The 27,354-nt window shown below is 40.4% G+C and overlaps 1 protein-coding gene across 1 annotated transcript in view; it reads right to left on the reverse strand.

Annotated features, from left to right (window-relative positions):
- The window catches only part of OCA2 (OCA2 melanosomal transmembrane protein), a 527,910-nt gene that overhangs the window by 151,630 nt on the left and 348,926 nt on the right, over positions 1-27,354 (reverse strand). The window contains exons 22-23 of the mRNA XM_040493912.1: positions 14,476-14,569; positions 1,089-1,182 (exon numbers count right to left, since the gene is read on the reverse strand). Of these exons, the coding sequence (XP_040349846.1) occupies positions 1,089-1,182; positions 14,476-14,569 (188 nt within the window). The remainder of the gene's footprint in view (positions 1-1,088; positions 1,183-14,475; positions 14,570-27,354) is intronic.

The raw sequence follows: 27,354 nt of genomic DNA on the forward strand, positions 1-27,354 counted from the left end.
AGAGCACATTTGGTATCCCCACAGCTCATTGTCCAGCCTCGTCCCTCCATCCCATGCCCAAGTCTTCCAGGAGTTTTGATTAACTAATTTTAGTGTCTGAGTAAAACTGTCAAGAATTACTAGTCACTCAAACAGAAATGGCCAGTATAAGTCTGCCAAAAGTCAGCATTATGCACAGAAATTGATGTTGGTTCTTACCAAGGTATGACAGTGGAGTTTTATCCCAGGCCCAGCCCAGCCAAGTAGGGCCCTGCAGAAGCCCAAGGTCACAGTCTCCATAGGCTTCAGGTCACTCTGCCTCTCAGGCAGAGCTACTGTTTCAAATCTTAAGCAGGGCTGGTTCTGAGAACCTTCACTGTGCATACATGAGCTGTGAGCTTACAATCCAAGAACGTCAACAGAAATCTTGTTCAACACCAAATGTCAGTTCATTTTAGCAGCACCATTTTTTGGAGCTGCCAATGGCAATTCTGCCCATTCACCTACTTTCAAAGTGCAGTGATGCAATATGAAAACAGGCACGCAGGGAGTTAGGACTCCAGCATGGGCCCTGCTCCTTTGGAGCAGCTTTTCCTTTGTAGGAGCAAGCACTGGCTGTTTTTCCTCACCCAGGGCTTCATCTCTGTGCTGCCCTCCTGATAGGTGTCCACACATGAATGCATGTTGCCAGGCTGCCTCTGTCTGCAATATTCCTGGGTCCTTTCAAGTACAAGATTTTTCACTGGGCAATCTGGTAGGAGGTCTACAGATTCTCATTATGCAGCCCATCATTGATAGTCAACGCACAATTCCCAGTTGGAATTTTCAAGAGAACAACATAAAATACCCAGGAATCCCACAACCATTTACTGACCCCTAGGGTCAATCTTATTCAGAATACCTGAATCATGCTCTGGGTTATGAAGCTAATCTCAGCAATAAATTTTTAACGTGTGTTTTCTTTTAGCTAAGCTCACCTAACACTAACATCTCTCTAATTGCTAAAAACATGTTTATCCTAGTGCTTAACAGTACATATTGCTATTTTTTTTTAATTAAGTGAGCTTCGGGATCAAATAAACAGAAATTTAAAATGAGCTTTAAAGTACCTGAAAAATTCCATGAAAGAGAATCCATATCCATGCTGCTCAGCAATTCCTGCACAAACTACATTTGACGATGCTCCAATCAGTGTCCCATTACCTGGAATCAAAATTTTTAAAGTAAAATAAAATTTCAGTTTATCTTAGTAGTAGGTTTCTATTACCTTTTGTTCTGCAATATTCAGATCATCTCACAGGCTTTTGATTTGATGATTACTTTACAGGTACTATCAAAGTGATTGCTTTGCAAATATCTGCAGAAAACAAACAAAACACTGACAACCAGAAAATAAGTTTCCTGCTTATAAGTACTGAAATTCATTTACAGATAGGACTATGACAGTTCTATGTGATAGAAAAGAGGAAATGTTAAGGAGAATTGGCAAATCACTGTGGGACGTGGTGGCATTTATTTACATTTTAAAAGAAAATGTAAGACAGGCTAACAACTCTAGGAGAGAACAGGTGTCTTCAGAGCAGTAGAATGGGATCTCAAATAAGAACCACCCTCCTAAATCCAAGAGGCACAGACAACTCCCTTCAGACATAACTTGAATCAAACTTCCGCACAACATATCATAGTGAAGCTGGCAAAATACAAGGATAAAGAGAAAATTCTGAAAGCAGCTAGGGATAAACGTGCTCTACATATAAAGGGGGACCTATAAGACTCGTGATGGATCTCTCTACTGAAACTTGGCAGGCCAGAAAGGAATGGCAGGAAATCTTCAACGTGATAAACAGATAAAATATGCAGCCGAGAATCCTTTATCCAGCAAGTCTGTCATTCAGAATAGAAGGAGAGATAAAGATCTTCCCAAACAAACAAAAACTGAAGGAATTCGTCACCACTAAACCAGCCCTACAAGAGATCTTAAGGGGGATCCTGTGAGACAAAGTACCAGAGACGTCGCTACAAGCATGAAACCTACAGACATCATAATGACTCGAAACCCATATCTTTCAATAATAACATTGAAGGTAAATGGACTAAATGCACCAACCAAAAGACATAGGGTAACAGAATGGACACAAAAACAAGACACATCTATTTGCTGTGTACAAGAGACTCATTTTAGACCTGAGGACACCTTCAGATTGAAAGTGAGGGGATGGAGAACTATCTATCATGCTATTGGAAGTCAAAAGAAAGCTGGAGTAGCCATACTTATATCAGACAAACTAGACTTTAAATTAAAGTCTGTAACAAGAGATGAAGAAGGGCATTATATAATAATTACAGGGTCTATCCATCAGGAAGAGCTAACAATTATAAATGTCTATGTGCTGAATACGGGAGCCCACAAATATATAAAACAATCACAAACATAAGCAACCTTACTGATAAGAATGTGGTTATTGCAGGGGAATTTACACTCCACTTACAGAAATGGATAGATCATCTAGACACATGGTCAATAAAGAAACAAGGGCCCTGAATGATACATTGGATCAGATGCACTTGACAGATATATTTAGAACTCTGCATCCCAAAGCAAAAGAATATACTTTCTTCTTGAGTACACATGAAACATTCTCCAAAATAGATCACATACTGGGTCACAAAACATCCATTAATAGGTATAAAAGACTTGAGATCATCCCATGCACACTTTCAGAACACAATGCTATGAAACTTGAAATCAACCACAGGAAAAAGTCTGGAAAACCTCCAAAAGCATGGAGGTTAAAGAACACCCTACTAAAGAATGAATGGGTCAATCAGGCAATTAGAGAAGAAATTTAAAAATATAAGGAAACAAACGAAAATGAAAATACAACAATCGAAACACTTTGGGATGCAGCAAAGGCAGTCCTGAGAGGAAAATACATTGTAATCCAGGCCTATCTCAAAAAACAAGAAAAATCCCAAATACAAAATCTAATAGCACACCTAACAGAAATAGAAGCAGAAGAGCAAAGACAGGCTAAACCCAGCAGAAGAAGAGAAAGAATTAAGATCAGAGCAGAAATAAACAATATAGAATCTAAAAAAAAGGTAGAGCAGATCAATGAAACCGAGAGTTGTTTGTTTGTTTGTTTTTTTTTAATAAACAAAATTGATAAACCTCTAGCCAGGCTTCTCAAAAGAAAAGGCAGAGGACCCAAATAGATGAAATCATGAATGAAAATGGAATTGTTACAACCAATCCCTCAGAAAGACAAGCAATTATCAGGGAATACAAGGAAAAATTATATGCCAACACACTGGACAACCTGGAAGAAATGGACAAATTCCTAAACACCCACACACGTCCAAAACTCAATCAGGAGGAAATAGAAAGCTTGAACAGACCAATAACCAGCGAAGAAATTGAATCAGTTGTCAAAAATCTCCCAACAAATAATAGTCCAGGACCAAATGGCTTCCCTGGGGAATTCTACCAGACATTGAAAGCGGAGATAATACCTATCCTTCTCAAGCTATTCCAAAAAATAGAAAGGGAAGCAAAACTTCAGACTCATTCTATGAAGCCAGAGTTACTGTGATTCCTAAACCAGACAGAGACCCAGTAAAAAAAGAGAGCTACAGGCCGATGTCCTTGATGAATATGGATGCAAAAATTCTCAATAAGATACTAGCAAATCGAATTCAACAGCTTATAAAATGAATTATTCACCATGATCAAGTGGGATTCATTCCTGGGATGCAGGGCTGGTTCAACATTCACAAATCAATCAACGTGATAATTCACATTAATAAAAGAAAAGATAAAAACCATATGATCCTGTCAATCGATGCAGAAAAAGCATTTGAAAAAATTCAGCATCCTTTCTTAATAAAAACCCTTGAGAAAGTCGAGATAGACGGAACATACTTAAACATCATAAAAGCCATTTATGAAAAGCCCACAGCTAACATCATCCTCAATGGGGAAAAACTGAGAGCTTTTCCCCTGAGATCAGGAACACGACAGGGATGTCCACTCTCACCGCTGCTGTTTCACATAGTGTTGGAAGTGTTAGCATCAGCAATCAGACAACAAAAGGAAATCAAAGGCATCAAAATTGGCAAAGATGAAGTCGAGCTTTCGCTTTTTGCAGATGACATGATATTATACATGGAAAATCCGACAGACTCCACCAAAAGTCTGCTAGAACTGATACATGAATTCAGCAAAGTTGCAGGATACAAAATCAATGTACAGAAATCAGTTGCATTGTTATACACTAATAATGAAGCAACAGAAAGACAAATAAAGAAACTGATCCCATTCACAATTGCACCAAGAAGCATAAAATCCCTAGGAATAAACCTAACCAAACATGTAAAAGATCTGTATGCTGAAAACTATAGAAAGCTTATGAAGGAAATTGAAGAAGACATAAAGAAATGAAAAAACATTCCGTGCTCATGGATTGGAAGAATAAATATTGTTAAAATGTCAATACTACCCAAAGCTATCTACACATTCAATGCAATCCCAATCAAAATTGCACCAGCATTCTTCTTGAAGCTAGAACAAGCAATCCTAAAATTCATATGGAACCACAAAAGGCCCCGGATAGCCAAAGTAATTTTGAAGAAGACCAAAGCAGGAAGCATCACAATCCCAGACTTCAGCCTCTACTACAAAGCTGTAATCATCAAGACAGCATGGTATTGGCACAAAAACAGACACATAGACCAATGGAATAGAATAGAAACCCCACAACTAGACCCACAAACGTATGGCCAACTAATCTTTGACAAAGCAGGAAAGAATATCCAATGGAAAAAAGACAGTCTCTTCAACAAATGGTGCTGGGAGAACTGGACAGCAACATGCAGAAGGTTGAAACTAGACCACTTTCTCACACCATTCACAAAAATAAACTCAAAATGGATAAAGGACCTAAATGTGAGACAGGAAACCATCAAAACTCTAGAGGAGAAAGCAGGAAAAGACCTCTCTGACCTCAGCCACAGCAATTTCTTACTTGACACATCCCCAAAGGCAAGGGAATTAAAAGCAAAAATGAACTACTGGAACCTCATGAAGATAAAAAAAAAGCTTCTCCACAGCAAAGGGAACAATCAACAAAACTAAAGGCAACCAACGGAATGGGAAAAGATATTTGCAAATGACATATCGGACAAAGGGCTAGTATCCAAAATCTATAAAGAGCTCACCAAACTCCACACCCGAAAAACAAATAACCCAGTGAAGAAACGGGCAGAAAACATGAATAGACACTTCTCTAAAGAAGACATCCGGATGGCCAACAGGCACATGAAAAGATGCTCAACATCGCTCCTCATCAGGGAAATACAAATCAAAACCACACTCAGATATCACCTCACGCCAGTCAGATATCACCTCACGCCAGTCAGAGTGGCCAAAATGAACAAATCAGGAGACTATAGATGCTGGAGAGGATGTGGAGAAATGGGAACCCTCTTGCACTGTTGGTGGGAATGCAAATTGGTGCAGCCACTCTGGAAAACAGTGTGGAGGTTCCTCAAAAAACTAAAAATAGACCTAACCTATGACCCAGTAGTAGCACTGCTAGGAATTTACCCAAAGGATACAGGAGTACTGATGCATAGGGGCACTTGTACCCCAATGTTAATAGCAGCACTCTCAACAATAGCAAAATTATGGAAAGAGCCTAAATGTCCATCAACTGATGAATGGATAAAGAAATTGTGGTTTATATACACAATGGAGTACTACGTGGAAAAGAGAAAGAATGAAATATGGCCCTTTGTAGCAACGTGGATGGAACTGGAGAGTGTGATGCTAAGTGAAATAAGCCATACAGAGAAAGACAGATACCATATGTTTTCACTCTTATGTGGATCCTGAGAAACTTAACAGAAACCCATGGGGGAGGGGAAGAAAAAAAAAAGAGGTTAGAGTGGGAGAGAGCCAAAGCATAAGAGACTCTTAAAAACTGAGAACAAACTGAGGGTTGATGGGGGGTGGGAGGGAGGGGAGGGTGGGTGATGGGTATTGAGGAGGGCACCTTTTGGGATGAGCACTGGGTGTTGTATGGAAACCAATTTGACAATAAATTTCATATATTGAAATTAATTAATTAATTAATTAAATCAAATAGAGATCAAGAGACAAAAAAAAAAAAGAAAGAAAGAAAGAAAAAGAAAAAAAAGAACCACCTTCCTTAGCATTCCAGGCCCAGACACCCAACAGAAAACCCTGACTGTCTGTTGATGGAAGGATGGATGCAAACAAGTGGGATAATTAAATGCCTCTCTGGGTGAGCCTTTCTGACGGTGTACAAGATCTGTGTGGAGTCATAACCTACACATGCATGCATACTGGTTAGGTCATGGAGAAGGATGTGGCCCAAGACGAGCCCCCCTTCATCACTACTGATTCAGGGAAGAGTGAATTTGTTTGATGAAATTGATCAGCATCTTTTAACCCCTAATCTCAGAGGTCAGGGCTCAAGAATAGGCACATTACCCAGGCTCAGCCAGTTTTGTTCAGTTCTAACATTTGTGCATAAACCACCAAGGAAAAGGCTGTGTTTCCTAAGGACTAGTGAAATTTGAGACACAAATCTGGAACTGCCTACTGACTGTTGACACAAGGGAGCAGACTCTCTGAGACTTGACAACATAAGTAACAGCAGAGCAGGAGAAGGAGAACCAAGGGTTGAGTCTTGGCTGCAAAAGTTGAGCCCCTAAGTGCTCTCTTTTCTGAGAATCCAGTAACATATAATCTCTGCATCTTCCAGAGTGCTGAGTATGGAAAGAAGTACAGAATAAATAACCTCAGAGCAATGTGGCCTTCTGGATTTTTCCACTAGAGGAGGCGCACAGCCTGGGGCTCATTCTCCACAAGAGGCACTTGCAGATGAGGTGTCAGTGCAAATGACACTCAGCTGAATGCACATTCCTCCTCCCTCCTTCCTTGCAGTCCTATCCTCTCATTGAAACACACATACAGGCAACAAAACCACCTGTCAAACATGCAGCCTAGACTGCTTGTGCAAAGGCTAGTGAAGGCAAGCTCAAGCTTCATCTCACTCTCTCTGTTTTTCCTTTATAGACAACTTAGATGTTTTTTTTTTTTTTCAGTGAAAACCTTTGACATCCATTTATATGCTTGCTCAAAGGATGAAGACTTTGGATCTTAAGAACACAATAAAATACTTCAGGGTCTCCCCAGCACCCTGAAACGACCAAGCTCAAGCCTTGTGATGGCAAGGCCTCCTTGAGATTAGCCCGACTCTGCTTGTGGTCACTGTGTTTCTGATATCCCATTTTTGTGACAGTCCACTGGTTTCTCAGTGCATTCAGAGTATATGGCACTACCAAGAGTAACAGGAAGGGCAGTGGTGGCTCTGCACATGACAGAGAAGGGCATGACAGACTGACACCAGTCTGCTGTGCACAGAACAGACTTAGGGTGGTGACAGAGGAAGCAGGGAGCCTGGTTGGGGGACATGCCACACTACGGGTGATACTGGCTTGATCCAGGTGGTGTGGGAGGCAGACCAATGCTCCCCACACCCACTGCAAAGAAGCCCATGCCTTAATCCTCAGGACCTGTGGTTATGTCACCATGTTACCCTGTATGGCAAAGGTGACTTTGCAGAAGTAATTCAGGTTATGGACCCTAAGAAAGGGTGACTATCCAGGACCCTAGATTCTCTAGGTGGACCCATTGAATCACATGAACCCTTAAAAACAGAAAATTTTCTCCAGCTGAAAGCAGAAAAGAAGCCTCAAAGGGAGAGTCAGAGATATTCCAGTGGCTCAGAGAGAACCCGAGGAGGGGTGGGGGTGGTAGAATAAATGGGGTGGGGAGAGTCAGAGAGATCACAGTGGGGTCAAAAGGATCCCAGGAAAGATCTGAAAGGGGAGGGAGGTATTCCCACCATGAGCAGGTTTCCACACATTGTTGCTAACTCTGAGATTTGGGCCCAAGTTCCAGAATGAAGAGGCCTTCTGGAGCTAAGGGCAGCCCAGCTTACAACCAGCAAGGGATGGGGACTCAGTCTTAGAGCTGCAAGGAACTGGATCCTGGCAACAATCTGAGTGAGCTCAGAAGCAGACCCATCCCAGAGCTACCAGAAGGGAGCACAGCCTGCAGACACCTTAATCTTGGCTTCATGAGACTCTAAGCAGAGATCCATCTGAGCCACCCTTACCTGGAAGATAAGAAATATGAGATAATAAATCCCCTAAGTTTTTCTGTGTGTTACAGTAGTGATAGAAAGCTCATTCAGGTGATTCCAGGATTCCAGGACCACTCTGAAGACCTCTTGTGTTTCAGACATCTGCTAGAACTGAGTCTATTTCCATGTCAATTCTGACATCTGTCTCTACTCCTCTCCCTGATTTCCATTAGCTTCTTGCTAATTTCCCAATCCTAGACAGCTCTCCCTTCCATCCCAGTAGGCCACTCTCTGTGGAAAAATCAGCTCATACCCTCTTGGGGCTCAGGGAGTACATGTTCTTGGGGAGACAGGACAGACATACCACGTAGGAGATGCAAAGCAGGCATGAGATCACAGAGGCCGAGAGAAATGTTCAGAGGGCCAAGTTCACCAGGCCGTGGCCAGATAGTAGTGCTGCCCTGAAGAAGAGGAGATTTAGGAGGCAGCAAGGAGAATGATAAGGAAGAACCAGCTTCAACAAGAGCTGGATGTGGGGTGAGTTGTACTGGACAAGTATTTGAGAGGGACAAGACCAGATGTCTTCTCAGTGTCTACTCAGGATCAAAAGCATTCTAAAGGCTTGGAGTCTCATCTTCATCATGATCTCTGAGGTTCCCAGTGTCCCCATGAAGAAACAGGCACAGAAAAGCAACATGCTGAAATGTCGGGTCTGACAAGTGAAAAGCCCAGGACTAGAACCAGCTGTTTTGACTCCAGAGAAGGATCAGAGAAGGCAAGATTCAGTCTGCATGACATATACCCGAGGCCTTTCTGTAGAAAGTCATGCAAAGCATCTGAAGGTCTTGAGCAGGTGGTGAAATACAAATTCCACATCAATTATGGCTTTAGACAGCCTCCTCTTGGTGTGTCACACTGACATATCCCATCATCCTGACAGCCAGCTGGCTCCTGCTCTGGGTGAGGAGACCCACCAATGAGATTCCACACCCTGGCAAGCCATCCTGTCCTGCAAATGTTTCCATGTCTACCAAGGTTGTCCCCACAGGGAAGCCCATGATCCTCAGAAGACCCTGCCTACCAGTCTCCATTGCAGGGCACACACCTCAGTGCCTGGACGGTACCTGCCCTGCCATTCCCAAACACTGCTACTCCAGGACTTAACATGGAGACCTCTGCTTCTGGATTTTATGGAGCTTAAACACATGATCCAGGGGCACATTCAGCAACCTGTGTGAGCTCCAAAACTAAAAAGCAATACTTTTCTTCTCTCCTGTTAATGATTCATAATTGAAAAAATACCCCTTTTTTCCAGTTAAGATGGCATTCCCTAGATCAATAGCATCTCATCATACTGGAGTTGGTATGAATTCCTCAATTGCAATGTGCCACTTGCCAAAAAAATGAAAGTCCCTCATGTTGCCAAGGTGCACTGGCTCAGTAGGTAAATTTGTTCCTGAACAATTCCAGATTCGGGGAATGGAAGGGAAGGGAAAGGACAGCAGCTTGGTCTTCTGGCTGCATGACAACTTGGGCAGGAAGAGGAGGGCTGGGTGGGGACAGAGAGGTAAAGTGAAGAGCCCCATGATTCAAACTCTTTCCTTAGAGGGAAGATGAGACAGAGAAATGAGCAAGGGCTGGACTGATTTCTCTCATGTATAGCAGTTGCTCAGCTTTTGTACATTTCACTCCTATCCACCTTTTTAGGAATGTAGCACGGATGGCACAATGGGGATTGCTATTCCCCAAAAGCCCTTTTTGCACTGGGATATGTCTTCACACCCTGGCCTCATTCCCCCAGACCTGCCTTTTCAGTCATCCCTTTGCATTCAGCCTCCTTAATGCCTTGTAAACTGGAAGGTGGTGCATTAATTTATTAAATTTCTTTTAAGAATGCTTTCAACTATGGGTAACAGAAAACCTAGCCAACACTGGTTTACATACAAAGGGAAATAATCTCCTCCCTTGTAACAAGAAGGCTTGGGGCAGAGGTCTGGAGAATCAGTTCAGTGTCTCTTAAGTAATGTCAGAGGCAGGTCTTCATAATTCTCTTGGCCTCTCCATCCCATCACAGATGGTTTTATGGTTGTTATATCTAATGTTGGAAGCATGAAGAGGAACTGATACCAATGCATTTTTATCAGAAGGGCAAAATCTATGTCAACAGGCTCCAAAAGAGGTTTCCCTCATGTCTTATTGGTCATCAAAATGAGACAAGCAGAGTAGATGAGCTACCAGAGCAACTATTACAGTAGAGGGACACAACAGAGAAGAGAGTGGGAGCAGTGTTGGGTCAGCCAGACCATAGGTCCTGCACAAACATTGGAAATAGAGTATATCAGTGGGCATAGTGGAAAGAATGCTAGATTTGGTTCTGAAGACCTCCATCAAAATCCAAATCTGCTAAGCTGTATAACCATGAGTAGTCACTGACCAGCTCTGTTATATTGATTAAAATGGTATGGGTTGTAAGGAAAGGAAGATGCAAAACAGGAAGGTGTTGGTAATATAGGTGTTATGACAGGGAGTCAAAAGTGGAGCAAGTCAGAACTCATTGTTTGTTTCAGAGCTCAGTTGCATTGTCCAGGACCAGTTATCTTCACCTGTGTGCTCTGCCACTCATCAACACTGTCTTGGCCCCACACTCAGGCTGGAAATGACTCCAGGTATCTCATTACCACATGACAGGGGACAGTATCCAGAGAAAGAAGTAGGACCAGTCTCTTGCCTACGGTTTGTTCTCAGGATCAGGGAAATCATTACCAGGATCCCCTCTATACCCACAGAATAACTCCCTCATGTCTCCTTGACTCAAATGTCTTTGACACAGAGCAAGAATCCATCTGGCTGTCTCTGACTCACATTACTGGGGAAGAAATGTAGGGGAGACATGTGAATAAAATGAGGACAGTCACCACTTTTCCTGGGCATCTCATAGGATAGTTGGGGTTCACATAAGGTTAAGAATGTGAGGATACTATTCAGATGCCAATGGTTGTTGCAGCAATTTAATAAGATGCTAACAGACTTTTGATGGTATTCCATGTATGGCATGGGTTCCATGTGGTAGAGAGAAAGAGGTCCTAGGTGTCACTACTGTGGATTCCAAGTTCTTAGATTTAGTAGTTGTATGACATTGGGCAAGTTTCTAAGCCTCTTTGAGTTCTAAAATTTCACAAAGATGGCATTTGTATGTATACACTAATGTAATGCTTTTACTCTGGAAAATTTGCTTCTATTATTTCTTGGATAAATTCCTTCTTTCATTTCATTCTGTCCTTCCTGAGATTTTTCTAGAAGTTAAATATGGGATTTCCCATAAAGAACTTTTATGTGTATTATTTTTCTTCTGTAATTTATTCTTTGACTTTTGCCTCTAGAATCTGGGCTATTTGTTTGATTTTATTTCTGTCAGCCTACCTATGTTTATTTCGCTTAGTAATTATGGATTTAATCAATTTTTCCTCTGGCTTTTCCCTTTTTTTATTCTTGTAATTGAGGTTTTATTTTGAGGTAATTTTACCTTCGTATGAAGTTGTAAGGAATAATATAAAGAGATCCCATGTACCATTTACCAGTTTTCCTCAATGGTAATAGAATTCAAAACCATAGTACTATGTCACAATCAGAATACTGACATTGATACACTCAATATACAGAAAATTTTCATCAACACAATGATCTCTCCTGTTACCCTTTTATTTTATTTTTTTTTTAATTTTTTTTCAACGTTTTTTGTTTTTTTTTTTTTTGGGGGGGGGGACAGAGAGAGACAGAGCATGAACGGGGGAGGGGCAGAGAGAGAGGGAGACACAGAATCGGAAACAGGCTCCAGGCTCTGAGCCATCAGCCCAGAGCCCGACGCGGGGCTCGAACTCACGGAGCGCGAGATCCTGACCTGGCTGAAGTCGGACGCTTAACCGACTGCGCCACCCAGGCGCCCCATCCTGTTACCCTTTTATAGCCATACCCACTTCCTTCCACCTTGCCCTGTACTTAACTCCTCACCACCACTAATCTATAACTTTGGATTCTTCATTCTATAACTTTATAATTTCAAGAATATCATATAAATGGAAACACGGAGTCTGTAACCTTTGAGATTTACTGTTTTCACTCTACATAATTCCCTGAGGATTCATCAAGGTTGCCATGTATGCCAATATTTCATTTCTTTTTATTGTTGAGTAGCATTCCATGGTAGGGATGTAACACAGTTTATTGAAGTACATCTGGTTTGTTTCTACTTTTTAGGTATCACAAACAAAGCTTCCATAAACTTCCATAAATTTCCAAGCTATAAATGTAGCTCCCTACATTTATATGTAGGTTTTGGGTGAATATAAATTTTCATTTCTCTAGAATAAATGTCCAGGAGTGCAATTGCTGGGTTTTATGATAGTTTCAAGGTTTAGTTTTTTTAACACATTGCCAAACTATTCTCCAGAGAGATGGTACCATTATATAGCCCCAATGATAATGTATAAGTGTTAAAGTTTCCCCACATACTTGTCAATATTTGGTGTTGTTACTATTTTTTATTTTAGCCATTCTTATAGGTATGTGATGATACCTTATTATAGTTTTAATTTACATTTCTCTAATGGCTGATAACATTACACATCCTTAAAAATGGTAAAAAATGTCAATTGTATGCCGTATACATTTTTCCACATTTTTCAAAAGTAATTCCAAACCCTGAGTCAATGAGAGAGGGTCCCTGACAGAGTAAGTGTAGAGTTAACACTGAGTACAACTGGGTATCTGCAATCAAGGAACAAGTATCATTCAATGACTAGAGCTACTAGGGTACAAAGATTCCAAGGCTTAATATATTTATGATTCATTACAGCTGTGTTCCTGCTTTAAGAGGGAGCTCAGTCAACAAATGTTTATTGATATTTTAGGTTAATAGCCATATAAATGGTCCATGTTAAATTCTGTCCTTGATAATCCCATCCACATTCCTTCTACACGTCCTGGGGAATCAGCACTACCTAGAGGCTTCTCACTGCTTGAGACCTAGCTCAAAACTTTCTTCTCTGGAGAACCTTTTCTGACTTTCTCTCTAGTCTGTCTGTCTGTCTCTCTCTCTCTCTCTCTCTCTCTCTCTCTCTCTCTCTCCTCTCTCTCTCTCTCTCTCTCTCTCTTTCTCTCTCTCTCACTTTCTCTCTCTGATGCTCCCTCAGCACTCTATGCATGCTGCCATTAGAAGACATATCTTTTTAAGGTGTTACCTTAGCTTAGGTGACCATCTCCCCAGTCAAGAGCACAGTGTCAGGTTATAGCAGAGGCTCAGGAAGGTTTCATGAACAAATTCCCACAGAAAGGACACATTTCCAGGTTACTCTGGTTCTGTTTCTATCACTGATGTTAAATGTAGCTGTGAACACAATTATTGCTTTTCCTGGGGTTAATGCTTAAATGGGGGCATTTTAACAGGTGTGTAGTCTCATAAGAACTTGAGATCTCAGCTGCTGAATTAGGTGAATTGGCTGTCTCCAGAAATCATAGCACTTCATTGAATAACATTAATCCCCCTTTGTAAACAAAGAGATAAAATAAATTGAAAGTTATTGATTTAATAGTCACAGATCAATCAAAGAACAAAGCACACTGGATTATCTAAGCATGCTTGGATAAGAGAATAAAAAGTTAAAATGTATCTTGTGTGTTTATATAAGATTCTTCAAAATCCTCTTTTGTTCCCAAAGGTGATTAGGCCTCCTGAATACGAGAAGGACTCTAATACAGCTCCCTCAAAAGATTATCAAAGCCCTTCTGTTTGCTTATCAGAGGTCAGTCTCTACTGACACTTTCTCTAATTCACCTTTCAATTTCTCCAAAGGACAATACCCATTTCCAAAAAAGAAAAATCTTTAATCTTTCTTCTTACTCTTAGGTTAGAGTCTCTAGTTCTTTGCTTACCCACTCATCACTTCTTCCCTAACCCCTTACAGAGGGAATAAGACTGCAACTGAAGATGACTTCTGATTCAAAATGTTTCTAAATATAAACCACATCTGTGTGGGTACAGTGTGGATGCAGCATGGGAGCACATTTACTTTGAGATGTCAATAATGATTGTCCTCAGGTTGCCAAGTAGGAATGTCAGGAGAAGTTCTGCAGAGAGTAGGAAGTGACAGGCCTTGTAGAGAAACAAAACAGTTCTAGAATTGGCTCAAAGCTGAAGATGGGTTTCCACTCTGTAAATCATCCAGACTCTCCTTAATATACTTTCAATTTGGCATGTACTAACCATCACTTCACGCTCACTACAGCATTAGCAACTCCTTCCTTCCATGCATCAGTACCCCCTTACCTCCCAGGCAGGCGCCAAGGGCCAGGGCATACATGAGTGGTGGTGCAGGCAGGCTGACCTCGGGGTCTTGGCTGAGGTTCAGGAGAACAGGAATCTGTAGAGGAAAAGAACACTAAAATCATATCCATGGAAGCCCAGAAAAGCTTCCCATAGTGTGATTGACTTGCAAGATCCAAAGCATTTTTTTTTCACAAACTATAAGAAGCATCGGATGTTCAAAAGGAAACCAAAGTAAACTTCAGAATCCACAAAACCTTGAGTTTGAGCCCACTGGTATGTTTTTGTTTACACCTATATGACCAGCTAACTGGTCCTCTTTTTCCTCAGCTACCCTGACTACTGTTGTGGATCTTAAATGGGGTGCCATCCTATAGAACCTCCTACAGTGGCTGGGACCATAACTATAACCATCTAACTAGCATTTCTTAGCCCTGCAGTGGACCAAGTCCTATACTAACCCCATGCACATATAATTTTATTTAATCCTCAAACATCCTTCTGGTGTATTTGTTATTCCTTCAATTGATAGATGAGGAAATCAAGGCATGGAGAGACCCATATCTTATAAGTGGCCAAACTGGAACCTGAACACAGTTCTCTGATTCCAAACTGGTAAAGTTGTGCTAAACCACTTCACACCAGTGCCCTCTGGGCAGTATTCCCAATCCTGTCTATGTTAATTATATGATAACAGTTATCATAATCAACAATCAGAAAGTAGAATTCTCTAGTCAATCATGCACATTTTGACAAAGATAAATTTCACATTATTGTAATCAAAGAAACATGTAGTAGTTCTAAAGTTTCTGTAACGAATTTGTGTCCCAACAGCATGCCCACTTGTGGCTCTTGTTGCTAATGTAGGAGAAGGAACTGGGAGTAGGGGGTGAAGTGGAATGTAGCCATGAGGTCTGCTTCCAGTTCACTTAGGGGGAATGTCTATGATGTCACTGCTAGGCATCTAAAGGCAGCCCACGAGATGTTACGGAGGGACTCTTGGACCTGTTGCCTCAGAGCAGTTGCCTTGTGTAAATGTCTTTAAAGAGCTGGAGGAGGAGGGTTCCATTGGTAAACCATTCAAAAAGCATTTCCCAAAGTCACAAGCAGAAAGTTGAAACCAATGTGGAGACATATAAGTGACATGTGATTTCATTGCAGTAGAGAATCAGGGGATGGCAGAACCATGCTCTGGTAGATAACAGGTCACCTGATATCATAAAAAGTAATGCCTCATTGTTTATCTAGGAAGAGTGGATCACTCCCCTGTCTTTATCCCTGCAGTGGGACTTCATGTGTATGCTTCTTCAGTGGCCCCTAGGGGGCAGATGGATCTACTTCCCCACCCCAACTGACACTGGGCTTGGCCCATGGCTTGCTTTACCAAAGATAGGTAAGTGGTCTAGAAAGAAGCATCTCACATTACTGCAAGCCTTTCCAGAGCTTCGTGTACAGCCATGAGAAGAGCATGCATTAGGAAGTGCTACTGATCTATGGACTCGCCAGAAGGAAGACACATTTAGGGGGCCCCATGAGCCCCAGCAGAGCACTGACCAGAAGGCTGTAGTCAACCTGCAGACCTATTCACCTACTGTATACACTCCTCTCTCCTAGACTACTGCATACACTCCTACTGCACATCTTGCTCTGCCAGCCCTGCATATAGCTCTCCAGATTTGCCTTGTAAGGCCTGAGAAATAGCACTTACTGTTTGTTGGATCACAAAGGGAATTTTGAAAAGCTCACTTTTTCATTTTCAGTAGCCCCAAATATTTACTGGAAGAGAAATGAGTAACATCCTGGGAAATCTATCTGATGCAAAAACAGAAACTCCTGACACAGGGGGCCCCTGAGCAGTCTTCACAGCATGTTTCACTCTTTGATTTTGTTGTCTCATAATGAACCCAAATGTTATAGATGCAGTCTCTAACTTGAAGTTTTGGTTCTTTGGAGGAGCAAGCAAAGGGCAGCTTCTCACAGCACTTGGGCATCTCTCCTCTAGAACTTTCCCTTACTTTCCCAAAGTGACTGATTTTTTTATGACACATTATGCCCATAGTTTACTCCCATCATCACATATAACACACATCTTCTTCCTCCACCAGGTTGGGACCATATTCTCTGTCCATATTCATTTCTGCCTTTTTTTTTAAACATTTAAATTTTATTCTTTATTTTTTAAAACTTACATCCAAATTAGTTAGCAAATAGTGAAACAATGATTTCAGGAGTAGATTCCTTAATGCACCTTACCCATTTAGCCCATAGCCCCTCCCACAACCCCTCCAGTAACCCTCAGTTTGTTCTCCATATTTAAGAATCTCTTCTGTTTTTCCCCCTCCCCGTTTTTATATTATTTTTGTTTCCCTTCCTTTATGTTCATATGTTTTGTCTCTTAAAGTCCTCATAACAGTGAAGTCATATGATTTTTGTCTTTCTCTGACTGACTTCTTTCACTTAGCATAATAATACCCTGCAGTTCCATCCATGTAGTTGCAAATGGCAAGATTTCATTCCTTTTGATTTCTGAGTAATACCCGATTGTGTATATATACCACATCTTCTTTATCCATTCATCCATCAATGGACATTTGGGCTCTTTCCATACTTTGGCTACTGTTGATAGTGCTGCTATAAACATGGGGATGCATGTGTCCCTTCGAAACAGCACTCCTGTATCCCGTGGATAAGTGCCTAGTAGTGCAATTGCTGGGTCGTAGTGTAGCTCTATTTTTCATTTTTTGAGGAACCTCCATACTGTTTTCCAGAGTGGCTGCACCAGCTTGCATTCCCACCAACAATGCAAAAGAGATCCTCTTTCTCTGAATCCTCGCCAACATCTGTTGTTGCCCGAGTTGTAAATGTTAGCCATTCTGACAGGTGTCAGGTGGTATCTCATTGTGGTTTTGATTTGTATTTCCCTGATGAGGAGTGATGTTGAACATTTTTTCATGTGTCGGTTGGCCATCTGGATGTCTTCTTTGGAGAAGTGTCTATTCATGTATTTTGCCCATTTCTTCACTGGATTATTTGTTTTTTGGGTGTTGAGTTTCATAAGGTCTTTGTAGATTTTGGATACTAACCCTTTATCTGATATGTCATTTGCAAATATCTTTTCCCATTCCCTTGGTTGCCTTTTAGTTTTGCTGATTATTTCCTTCATCGTGCAGAAGCTTTTTATTTTGATGAGGTCCCAGTAGTTCATTTTTGCTTTTGTTTTCCTTGCCTCCGGAGACATGTTGAGTAAGAAGTTGCTGTGGCCAAGATCAAAGAGGTTTTTGCGTGCTTTCTCCTCGAGGATTTTGTTGGCTTCCTGTCTCACATTAGGGTCTTTCATCCACTTTGAGTTTATATTTGTGTATGGTGTAAGAAAGTGGTCCAGGTTCATTCTTCTGCATGTCGTTGTCCAGTTTTCCCAGCACCACTTGCAGAAAAGACTGTCTTTATTCCATTGGATATTCTTTCCTGCTTTGTCAAAGATTAGTTGCCCATACGTTTGTGGGTCCATTTCTGGGTTTTCTATTCTGTTCCATTGATCTGAGTGTCTGTTCTTGTGCCAGTACCACACTGTCTTGATGATTACAGCTTTGTAGTATATAGCTTGAATTCTGGGATTGTGATGCCTCCTGCTTTGGTTTTCTTTTTCAAGATTGCTTTGGCTATTCAGGGTCTTTTCTGGTTCCTTAGAAATTTTAGGATTATTTGCTCTAGCTCTGTGAAGAATGCTGGTGTTACTTTGATAGGGATCGTGTTAAATATGTAGATTGCTTTGGGTAGTATCAACATTTTAACAATATTTGTTCTTCCTATCCAGGAGCATGGAATCTTTTTCCATTTTTTCGTGTCTTCTTCAATTTATTTCATAAGCTTTCTATAGTTTTCAGTGTATAGATTTTTCACCTCTTTGGTTAGATTTATTCCTAGGTATTTTATGATTTTTGGTGCATTTGTAAATGGGATCGATTCCTTGATTTCTCTTTCTGTCACTTCATCATTGATGTATAGGGATGCAACTGATTTCTGTGCATTGATTTTATATCCTGAAACTTTGCTGAATTCATGAATCAGTTCTAGCAGTTTTTTGGTAGAATCTTTTGGGTTTTCCATATAGAATATCATGTCATTAGCAAAGAGTGAAAGTTTGACCTCCTTCTGGCTGATTTGGATGCCTTTTATTCCTCTGTGTTGTCTGATTGTAGAGGCTAAGACTTCCAATACTATGTTGAATAATCGTGGCAAGAGTAGACATCACTGTCTTGTTCCTGACCTTAGAAAAACTGACAGCTTTCCCCCATTGAGGATGATATTAGCTTTGGGTTGCTCGTATATGGCTTGTATGATCTTGAGGTATGATCCTTCTATCCCTACTTTCTTGAGGGTTTTTATCAAGAAAAGATGCTGTAGCTTCTCAAATGCTTTTTTCACGTCTATTGAGAGGATCATATGGTTCTTGTCCTTTCTTTTATTGATGTGATGAATCACATTAATTGTTTTGTGGATATTGAACCAACCCTGCATCCCAGGTATAAATCCCACTTGGTCATGGTGAATAATTTTTTTAATGTATTGTTGGATCCGGTTGGCTAATATCTTGTGCAGGATTTTTGCATCCATGTTCATCAGGGAAGTTGGTCTGTAGTTCTCCTTTTTAGTGGGGTCTCTCTCTGGTTTTGGAATCAGGGTAATGCTGGATTCATAGAAAGAGTTTGGAAGTTTTCCTTCCATTTCTATTTTTTGGAACAGCTTCAAGAGAATAGGTGTTAACTCTTCCTTAAATGTTTGGTAGAATTACTCTGGAAAGCCATCTGGCTCTGGACTCTTGTTTTTTGGCAGCTTTTTGATTACTAATTCTATTTCCTTACTGGTTATGTCATTTGTGTCTGAAAACATTTAATAATTATTCACAAATGACCTGTGGCTGCAGCACTCTATTAATGCTACGTCCACATAGCAGTTAATATAAGAGACAAAGTTCCCTGCCCTCATCGAGTTTACATGAGAGTAAGCAGAGAGAGAGAACAATTTTAATAACAAATAAGGATGTCATAGAAGATGGCAGAGTAGGTAGCTCCAGAAATCCATCCTTCCACCTAAATAATTACTGAACAGTTGGCAACTATCTGAAGTAACTGCATACAGTTTCTAGGGCTATCATAACCAAGTAGCTTGAAAGAGCAGAAATACATTGTCTCAAAGTGATGAAAACTAGAAGTCTGAAATCATGTTAGTAGGCCATGCTTTCCCTGACAACTCTAGGGGACCATCCTTTGCTGCTTCATCTAGTCTCTGGTAATTGCCAACAATTCTTGCTCATAGGTGCCTCACTCCAGTGACATAGCTAACTTTGCTTTGTGTATCTTTACATGTCCTTCCTTCTTTGCATATCTGCTTCTATGTCCACATTCCCACTTTTATTATAACACAAGTCATATTGGATTAGGGCTCATCCTAATGAACTAATTTTAACTTAAGATCTGTATACAGACCCTATGTCCAAATAAATTCACAATTTCAGGAACCTGGGATAAGGACTTTAACCTATCTTTTGGAGAAATGCAATTCAATCATACATACCTTCTTTATTGCACTTCGTTTTATGGTGCTTCATAGATATTGCAGTTTTTACAAATTTAAGATCTGTGGCAACCCTGAATGGAGCAAGTCAATTGGCATGCCATTTATCCAACAGCATTTGTTCACTTTGGGTCTCTGTGTTACATTTTGGTAATTTTTGCAATATTTCAAACTTTTTCATTATTATTATTATTTTTATGGTAATCTTTGATCAGTGATCTTTGATGTTACTATTGTAATTTCTTTGGGACACCACAAATCACGCCTATATAAGATAGTACAATTAATTGATAAATGTTGTGTGTGTTCTGATTGCTCCACTGACCAGCTATTCCCCCATCTCTCTCCCTTTCCTCAGGCCTTCCTATTATTTGAGACATAACAATATTGAAATTAGTTCATATAATAACACCACAGTGGTCTCTAAGTGTTAAAGTGAAAGGAAGAATTTCACATCTCTCACTTTAAACAAAAAGCTAGAAATTATAAGCTTAGTGAGGAAGGTATGGCAAAAGCCAAGATAGGCTAAAATCTAGGCTTCTTGCACTGAACAGCCAAGCTATGAATGAAAAGGAAAAATTTTTGAATAAAATTAAAAGTGCTACTCCAGTGAACACAAAAATGATAAGAAAGTGAAACAGCCTTATTGGTGATATGGAGAAAGTTTGAATCATCTGGATAGATCAAACCAGTAACAACATTCCCTTAAGATAAAGTCTAATCCAAAGCAAGGCCCTGACTCTCTTCAATTCTATGAAGGCTGAAAGAGGTGAAGAAGTTGCAGAAAAAAAGTTTGAAGCTAGCAGAGGTTGGTTCATGTGGCTTAAGGTAAAGAAGCTGTCTTCATAACATGAAAGTACAAGGTGAAACAGTATGTGCTGATGTAGAAGCCACAACAGGTTATCCAGGAGATCTAGCTCAGATAATTAATGAAGGTGACTAATATACTAAATAATAAATTTTCAGTGTAGACAAAACAGCCTTCTATTGGAAGAAGATGCCATCTAGCAGTTTCCTAGCTAGAGAGGAGAAGTCAATGCCTAGCTTCGAAGTTTCAAAGAGGCTGACTTTCCTGCTAGGGTCTAATACAGCTGGTAACTTTAAGTTGAAGCCAATGTTCATTTACTATTTGAAAAATCCTAGGGCCCTTCAGAATTATGATAAATCTAATCTGCCTGTGCTTTATAAATGGAATTGCAGTCTTGCTGACAGTGCATTTGTTTTCTTTTTCTTTCTTTCTTTCTTTCTTTCTTTCTTTCTTTCTTTCTTTCTTTCTTTCTTTTTGAGACAGAGAGAGACAGAGCATGAACAGGGGAGGGGAAGAGAGAGAGGGAGACGCAGAATTCGAAACAGGCTCCAGGCTCTGAGCTGTCAGCACAGAGCCCAACGCGGGGCTCGAACTCATGGACCATGAGATCATAACCTGAGCCGAAGTCAGACACTTAACCGACCAAGCCACCCAGGAGCCCCTGCATTTGTTTTCAAAATGGCTTAGTGAATATTTTAAGCCCACTGTTAAGACCTGTTGCTAGGGGAAAAAAAAGATTTTTTTCAAAATATTATTGCTCATTGATAATGTACCTGGTCACACAAAAGCTCTCATGGAGATTTACAATGAGATTATTGTTTTTATGCCTACTAACTAACATCCATTCTGCAGCCCATGGGTCAAGAAATAATTTTAACTTTCAAGTCTTACTATTTAAGAAAAACGTTTTTCTAAGACTATAACTTCCATAGATAGTGATCACTCTGATGGCTCTGGGCAAAGTCAATTGAAAACATTATGGAAAGGATTCGCCATTCTAGATGCCAATGAGAACATTCATGTTTTGTGGGAAGAGGTCAAAATATTAACATGAACAGGAGTTTGGAAGAAGTTGATTCCAACCCTCATGGATGACTTTGAGAGGTTCAAGACATCAGAGGAGGAAGTAACTGCAGATGTAGTGGAAATATCAAGAGAACTGGAAGTGGAACCTGAAGATGTGACTGAATTGTTGCAATCTCATGATAAAAATTTAACTGATGAGGAGTTGCTTCTTATAGATGAGCAAACAAAATGAGCAAACAAAGATGAGCAAACAAAATCGGTTTCCCGATATGGAATCTACTCCTGGTGAAAAGGTTGTGAAGACTGTTGAAATGATAACAAAGGACGTAGAATATTACATAAACTTAGTTGTTAAAACAGCAGTAGGGTTTGAGAGGACTGACTCAAATTTTGAAAGAAGTTCTAGTGTGGGTAAAATGTTATCAAAGAACATCACATGCTACAGAGAAATTATTCATGAAAAGAGTCAATTGATGTGGCAAGCTTCATTGTTTTCTTGTTTTAAGAAATTGCCACAACAACTCCCAATCTTCAGCAACTACCACCCTGAACAGTCAGCAGCCATCAACATGGAGGTAATTTCCTCCACCAGCAAGATTATAACTTGATGAAAGCTCAGATGCTGGTTAGCATTATTATCAGCAACAAAGAATTTTTAAATTAAGATATGTGCATTATTTTCTAGATATAATGTTATTGCACAATTAATAGACTACAGTATAGTGTAAATATAACTTTTATATTCACTGAAAAATCAAAAAAGCATTTGATACACTGTATTGCAATATTTGTTTTATTGTGTGGTCTGGAATCAGACCCACAAATGTCCCTGAAGTATTCTTGTAACTATTTTGGAAATATGGAGTGTGGAAAAACACTTGCAGGAGCCAAGGAAGAGATTAATAAAGAGGTTGATTAATTTTGGCCTTTTTTATACTGGTTACTATTCTCCATTCTCCCATCCCTGTGGCAGATAACAATGGAGGTAGCAATCTACCTTTATAGTGCAAATTCCTGCTAGCAAGGTGGACAAGGTGGATCCTGCCTCCAAAAAATTGGGTGTGTGTGTTGATTACTGATCACTATGTTTGATCACTAAGGGGTTAGCACAGAGGCTGGCCACTGTTTTAATCCCTGAGGGATGAGGCAGTTTCCAGATTTAATGAAACTACTTGTTTCCCCCACACTTTTGGGAGCAAAACACTTAAGAAAATGTTTTTCAAAATAGTGGTTTACCATAGAGACAATAGAAGAGAAACATCAATGGCCACACACAATAAGAAATGCACACTGTGCAAAAAAATATTGGAAAAGTCAGAAATTAATGGTTCTAGTTTCTCAATAAGTGACATTTAATAATCCCTGAGGAGTGGGGGAATTAAATCTCCTGGGCTATTACAACATAATACTCAAAACTCCCAGTTCTTAACAAAAAAACTTATAAAATATACAAATAAATAGGAAAATACGGCCCATTCACAGCTGAAGAAATTAAAAATAATGATAGAAACCCAGACATTAGAATTATTGGTCAAAGATGTTAAATCACCTGTCTTAAATGTGTTCAATGAACAAAAGGAAATCATAGACAAAGGACAAAAAGAAATCAAGAAAATGTTGCATAAATAAAATAAGAATATCAATAAATAAAAGTTATTAAAAAATGAAATTATAAATGGAATGAAGTAGACATTCTGGAGCTGAAAACTACCATAACTGAAATAAAAACTCATAAGAACTCACAGCATATTTGAGCATGCAGAAGAAAGGGTCAGCAAACTTGAAGGTAAGATGTTCAAAATTATCAAGTCTGAGGAGAAGAAGGAAAAGTGAATGAAAAAAAATTAAGAGAGCCTGTGAAACTGTAAGAACCATCAAACATAGCAATATATGTATTATAGGAGCCCCAGAAGAAGATAGAAAAAAAGAGGCAGAGAAAATATTTGAAGAAATACTGTCCAAAAACTTTCCAAATCTGAGGAAATACATGAATATACATGTCCAAGGAACTCCATGAACTACAAGCAGGATAACTCAAGGAGACTTACACTAAGACAGCTTATAGTCAAATGATCAAATCCAAAAGACAAAAAGAAAATACTTAAAGCATCAAGAGAGGAACAATTCATCTCATAAAAGAGATAATCAAAGTCACATTGCCAAGATGGTGGACTATAAGACCCAGCCTCTGTATCCTTTCAAAGATGAACAATTAGACAGCAATCCACAAACAAAAGCAGCTCTGAGATAAGACTATGGTCCACTTAAGAAATGTTAGTGGAACCTGAGAAAACCTGAGAAAACCACACGAAAGATAAGGAAAAAGTTTAATTTTACCTGTGTCATCCATTGGCCAAGCCAGTACTGCTCAGTTCCAAGAGGTAACTTCTTAGCTAGAATGAGGTCCCCACACCAGGAAAGAAAGTGTATTAAGCAACATACTTACCCAGCCTTTCAGGGCACCACACAAAGTACCCACTTGAATTTCACCCCACCCAGAAACCTGGCAAACCTGAGACATACAGAGATGGCTATGAACAAGGAAGAAAAGCAGGACCCACCAGTATCGGCTACACAGAAAGGCAGACTGCAGTTCATAGTGACCTGATCTGCAGAGGACTCTGGTAGCTTTGACCCCTGAAGACACTAATGGCCAGAATGGTTGTCGCAGACCCCTGAAGATTTACCACAGGTATTTGTGTTCCCTGACACCAGCCACCTGAATCCCTCCTCACTTCCTCTCTGCTAGCCCCACCCATAGCCCAGGACCTGCATCAGTAGCCAGCCCAGGCTGCTGCAACTGCAAGTGCAAGACACAAGCCTAGACCCCTACAGCTGACTCCCACCCCTGTGCATATGCTCAGGGCTAGCCCCTCCAGCTGTCTACTCATGTATTGCTGGCCTGATATGTGTCACTGACTTCTACTGCCACATGCACACACATGGCAAGATCCTGTAGTCACAGGAGTGCATACCGGTAGCCAAGGCCCCCATACTAACTTGTAGGCCTACATTTGGCCTTATCTCTTGTCAGTGGTCTGCACCACTGGGCTCACCTGCAGGTAGCCCTTCCAGCTGTACACCTGCATGCCCCTAGCCTATCTCCTAAAACTAGCCTCCCATCATGCACCTGTGGCAAGAACAAGTAGCTATGGTAGTACACAGACAACCAGAGCCTCTGCAGCTGCAGTGTAACCTCGGTTGGCCCTACCCCTTGATGCTTCTCCTGGCCCCCACAACTATGTGTATATTTGCAAATGGCCCTTGCCACCACAAGGCACTAGCAGCTTCCCCCTGCAATGAATTATGTGCTCATCATCAGCTCTGACCACCACTTCTGCTAACTCTGGCCCCTAACCACAGAACCTGGAAGCATTCCTGGGGATCACAACAACCTTTGTAGCCTCTGTGGACCACCCATGACAGTCACCAAGGACCACACAGTGTCAACGCTGTGGACTTCAGCAGGCTGAGCTAACATTACCATATACCCCAGAACAGAGCTGTTACATTTTCCCAACACTCCATACCCTCAACCACTATACCTAGGTCACAACACACTCCAGCATGCCCTCACCTAAAGGTAAAGGTCTTTCCTTACATAAGTCAGTCCATTAAATCTGGAAGAGGTGACTATTTATTCAAGACTAGAGGGATCATGAAGAATCAGGAAAACATGACTCTACCAAAGAAACAAAAAACTCTTCTCTAGACACAGTATTATTAAAGTACCTAAAATTAAGACAAAGAATTGTAAAATGAGCAAGAGAAAATAATTCCTCTCATACAAAGGAACACCCATAAGGCGATGAGTGGATTTCTCAGCAGAAACCTTGTAGTCCACAAGAGAATATTCAAAGTGTTGAAGGAAGAAGACTGCCAACCAAGAATATTTTACCCAGCAAAGCAGTCCTTCAGAAATTAAGGAAAAATAAAGACTTCCCTAGACAAATAGATGCTAAGGACATTCATCACCATTAGACTTGCCTTGTGAGAAATGCTAAACAAAGTTCTTCAAGCTAAAATGAAAACATACATACTTATTAATAACACAAATACAAATTAAAGTATAAAACTGACTGATAAATGTAAGTATACAGTCAAATTCAGAATACTCTAATACTATAATGGTGGAATGTGAAACACTTAACTCTAGTATAAAGGTTAAAAGATAAAGTACTGGGGCGCCTGGGTGGTGCAGTTGGTTAAGCATCCGACTTCAGCCAGGTCACGATCTCGTGGTCCGTGAGTTCGAGCCCCGCGTCACGCTCTGGGCTGATGGCTCAGAGCCTGGAGCCTGTTTCCGATTCTGTATCTCCCTCTCTCTCTGCCCCTCCCCCATTCATGCTCTGTCCCTCTCTGTCCCAAAAATAAATAAACGTTGAAAAAAAAAATTTTTAAAAAAAAGAGAAAGTACTAAAAATAAATATACCTACAACAATCTGTTAATGGATACACAAGATTAAAAGATGTATACTGTGACATCAAAAACATAAAATAGGGTCTACCTGGGTGGCTCAGTCATTAAGCATCTGACTTTGGCTCTGGTCATGATCTCACTGTTCATGAGCTTCAGTCCCACATCAGGTAAGCATGAGCCCTGCCTTGGGTTAGCTCAAGACCTGCTTTAGGTGACAACAAACCCCGCTTCTAGTAAAACATGAGCCCTGCCTAGGATGAGCCCCACTTCTCTCTCTCTCTCTCTCTCTCTCTCTCTCTGCCCCTCACTCACTTGTGCCCTTTCGAAAGAAAGAAAGAAAGAAAGAAAGAAAGAGCAAAAGCATAGACTTTTTATATGCAATTGAAGCTAAGTTGTTATGAGCTTAAAATAGATTATTGTGACTATAAGATGTTTATGAAAGCCTTAGGGTAACCACAATACAAAAACCATATAGCAGATATCATAGTAGATATACATATGATAAAGAGAAGAGAATGAAGGTGGAACACTATAGAAAACCATCAATTTACAAAGTCAGACAACAAGGGAGAGAAAAAGGAACTACAAAATAATGAGAAAACAATTAACAAGATGGCAAAAGTAAGTCATTCAATTTCAATAATTACTTTATTTTTTAAATTTTATTTATTTATTTTTGAGGGAGAGGCAGAGAGAGGAGAGAGAGAATCTTAAGCAGGCTCTGTACCTTCAGCATGGAGGCTGACATGGGACTCAGTCACAAACCATGAAATCATGACCTAAGCCAAAGTCAACAATCAGATGCTCAACCAACTGAGCTACCTAGGCACCCCTATCAATAATTACTTTAAATGTAAATGGACTAAATTCCCCAATCAAAAGACCCACAGTGGCTAAATGGATTAAAAAAAAAAAAGACCAACTATATGCTGCCACAAGAGACTCACTTCAACATCAAGGACATACATCAAAACAAAGTGATGGGAAAATATACTCCATACAAATGCAGGGGCGCCTAGGTGGCGCAGTCGGTTAAGCGTCCGACTTCAGCCAG

The sequence above is a fragment of the Herpailurus yagouaroundi genome, unplaced genomic scaffold, assembly GCF_014898765.1.
Source record: "Herpailurus yagouaroundi ecotype Mexico unplaced genomic scaffold, PumYag 185, whole genome shotgun sequence".
NCBI lineage: Eukaryota > Metazoa > Chordata > Mammalia > Carnivora > Felidae > Herpailurus > Herpailurus yagouaroundi.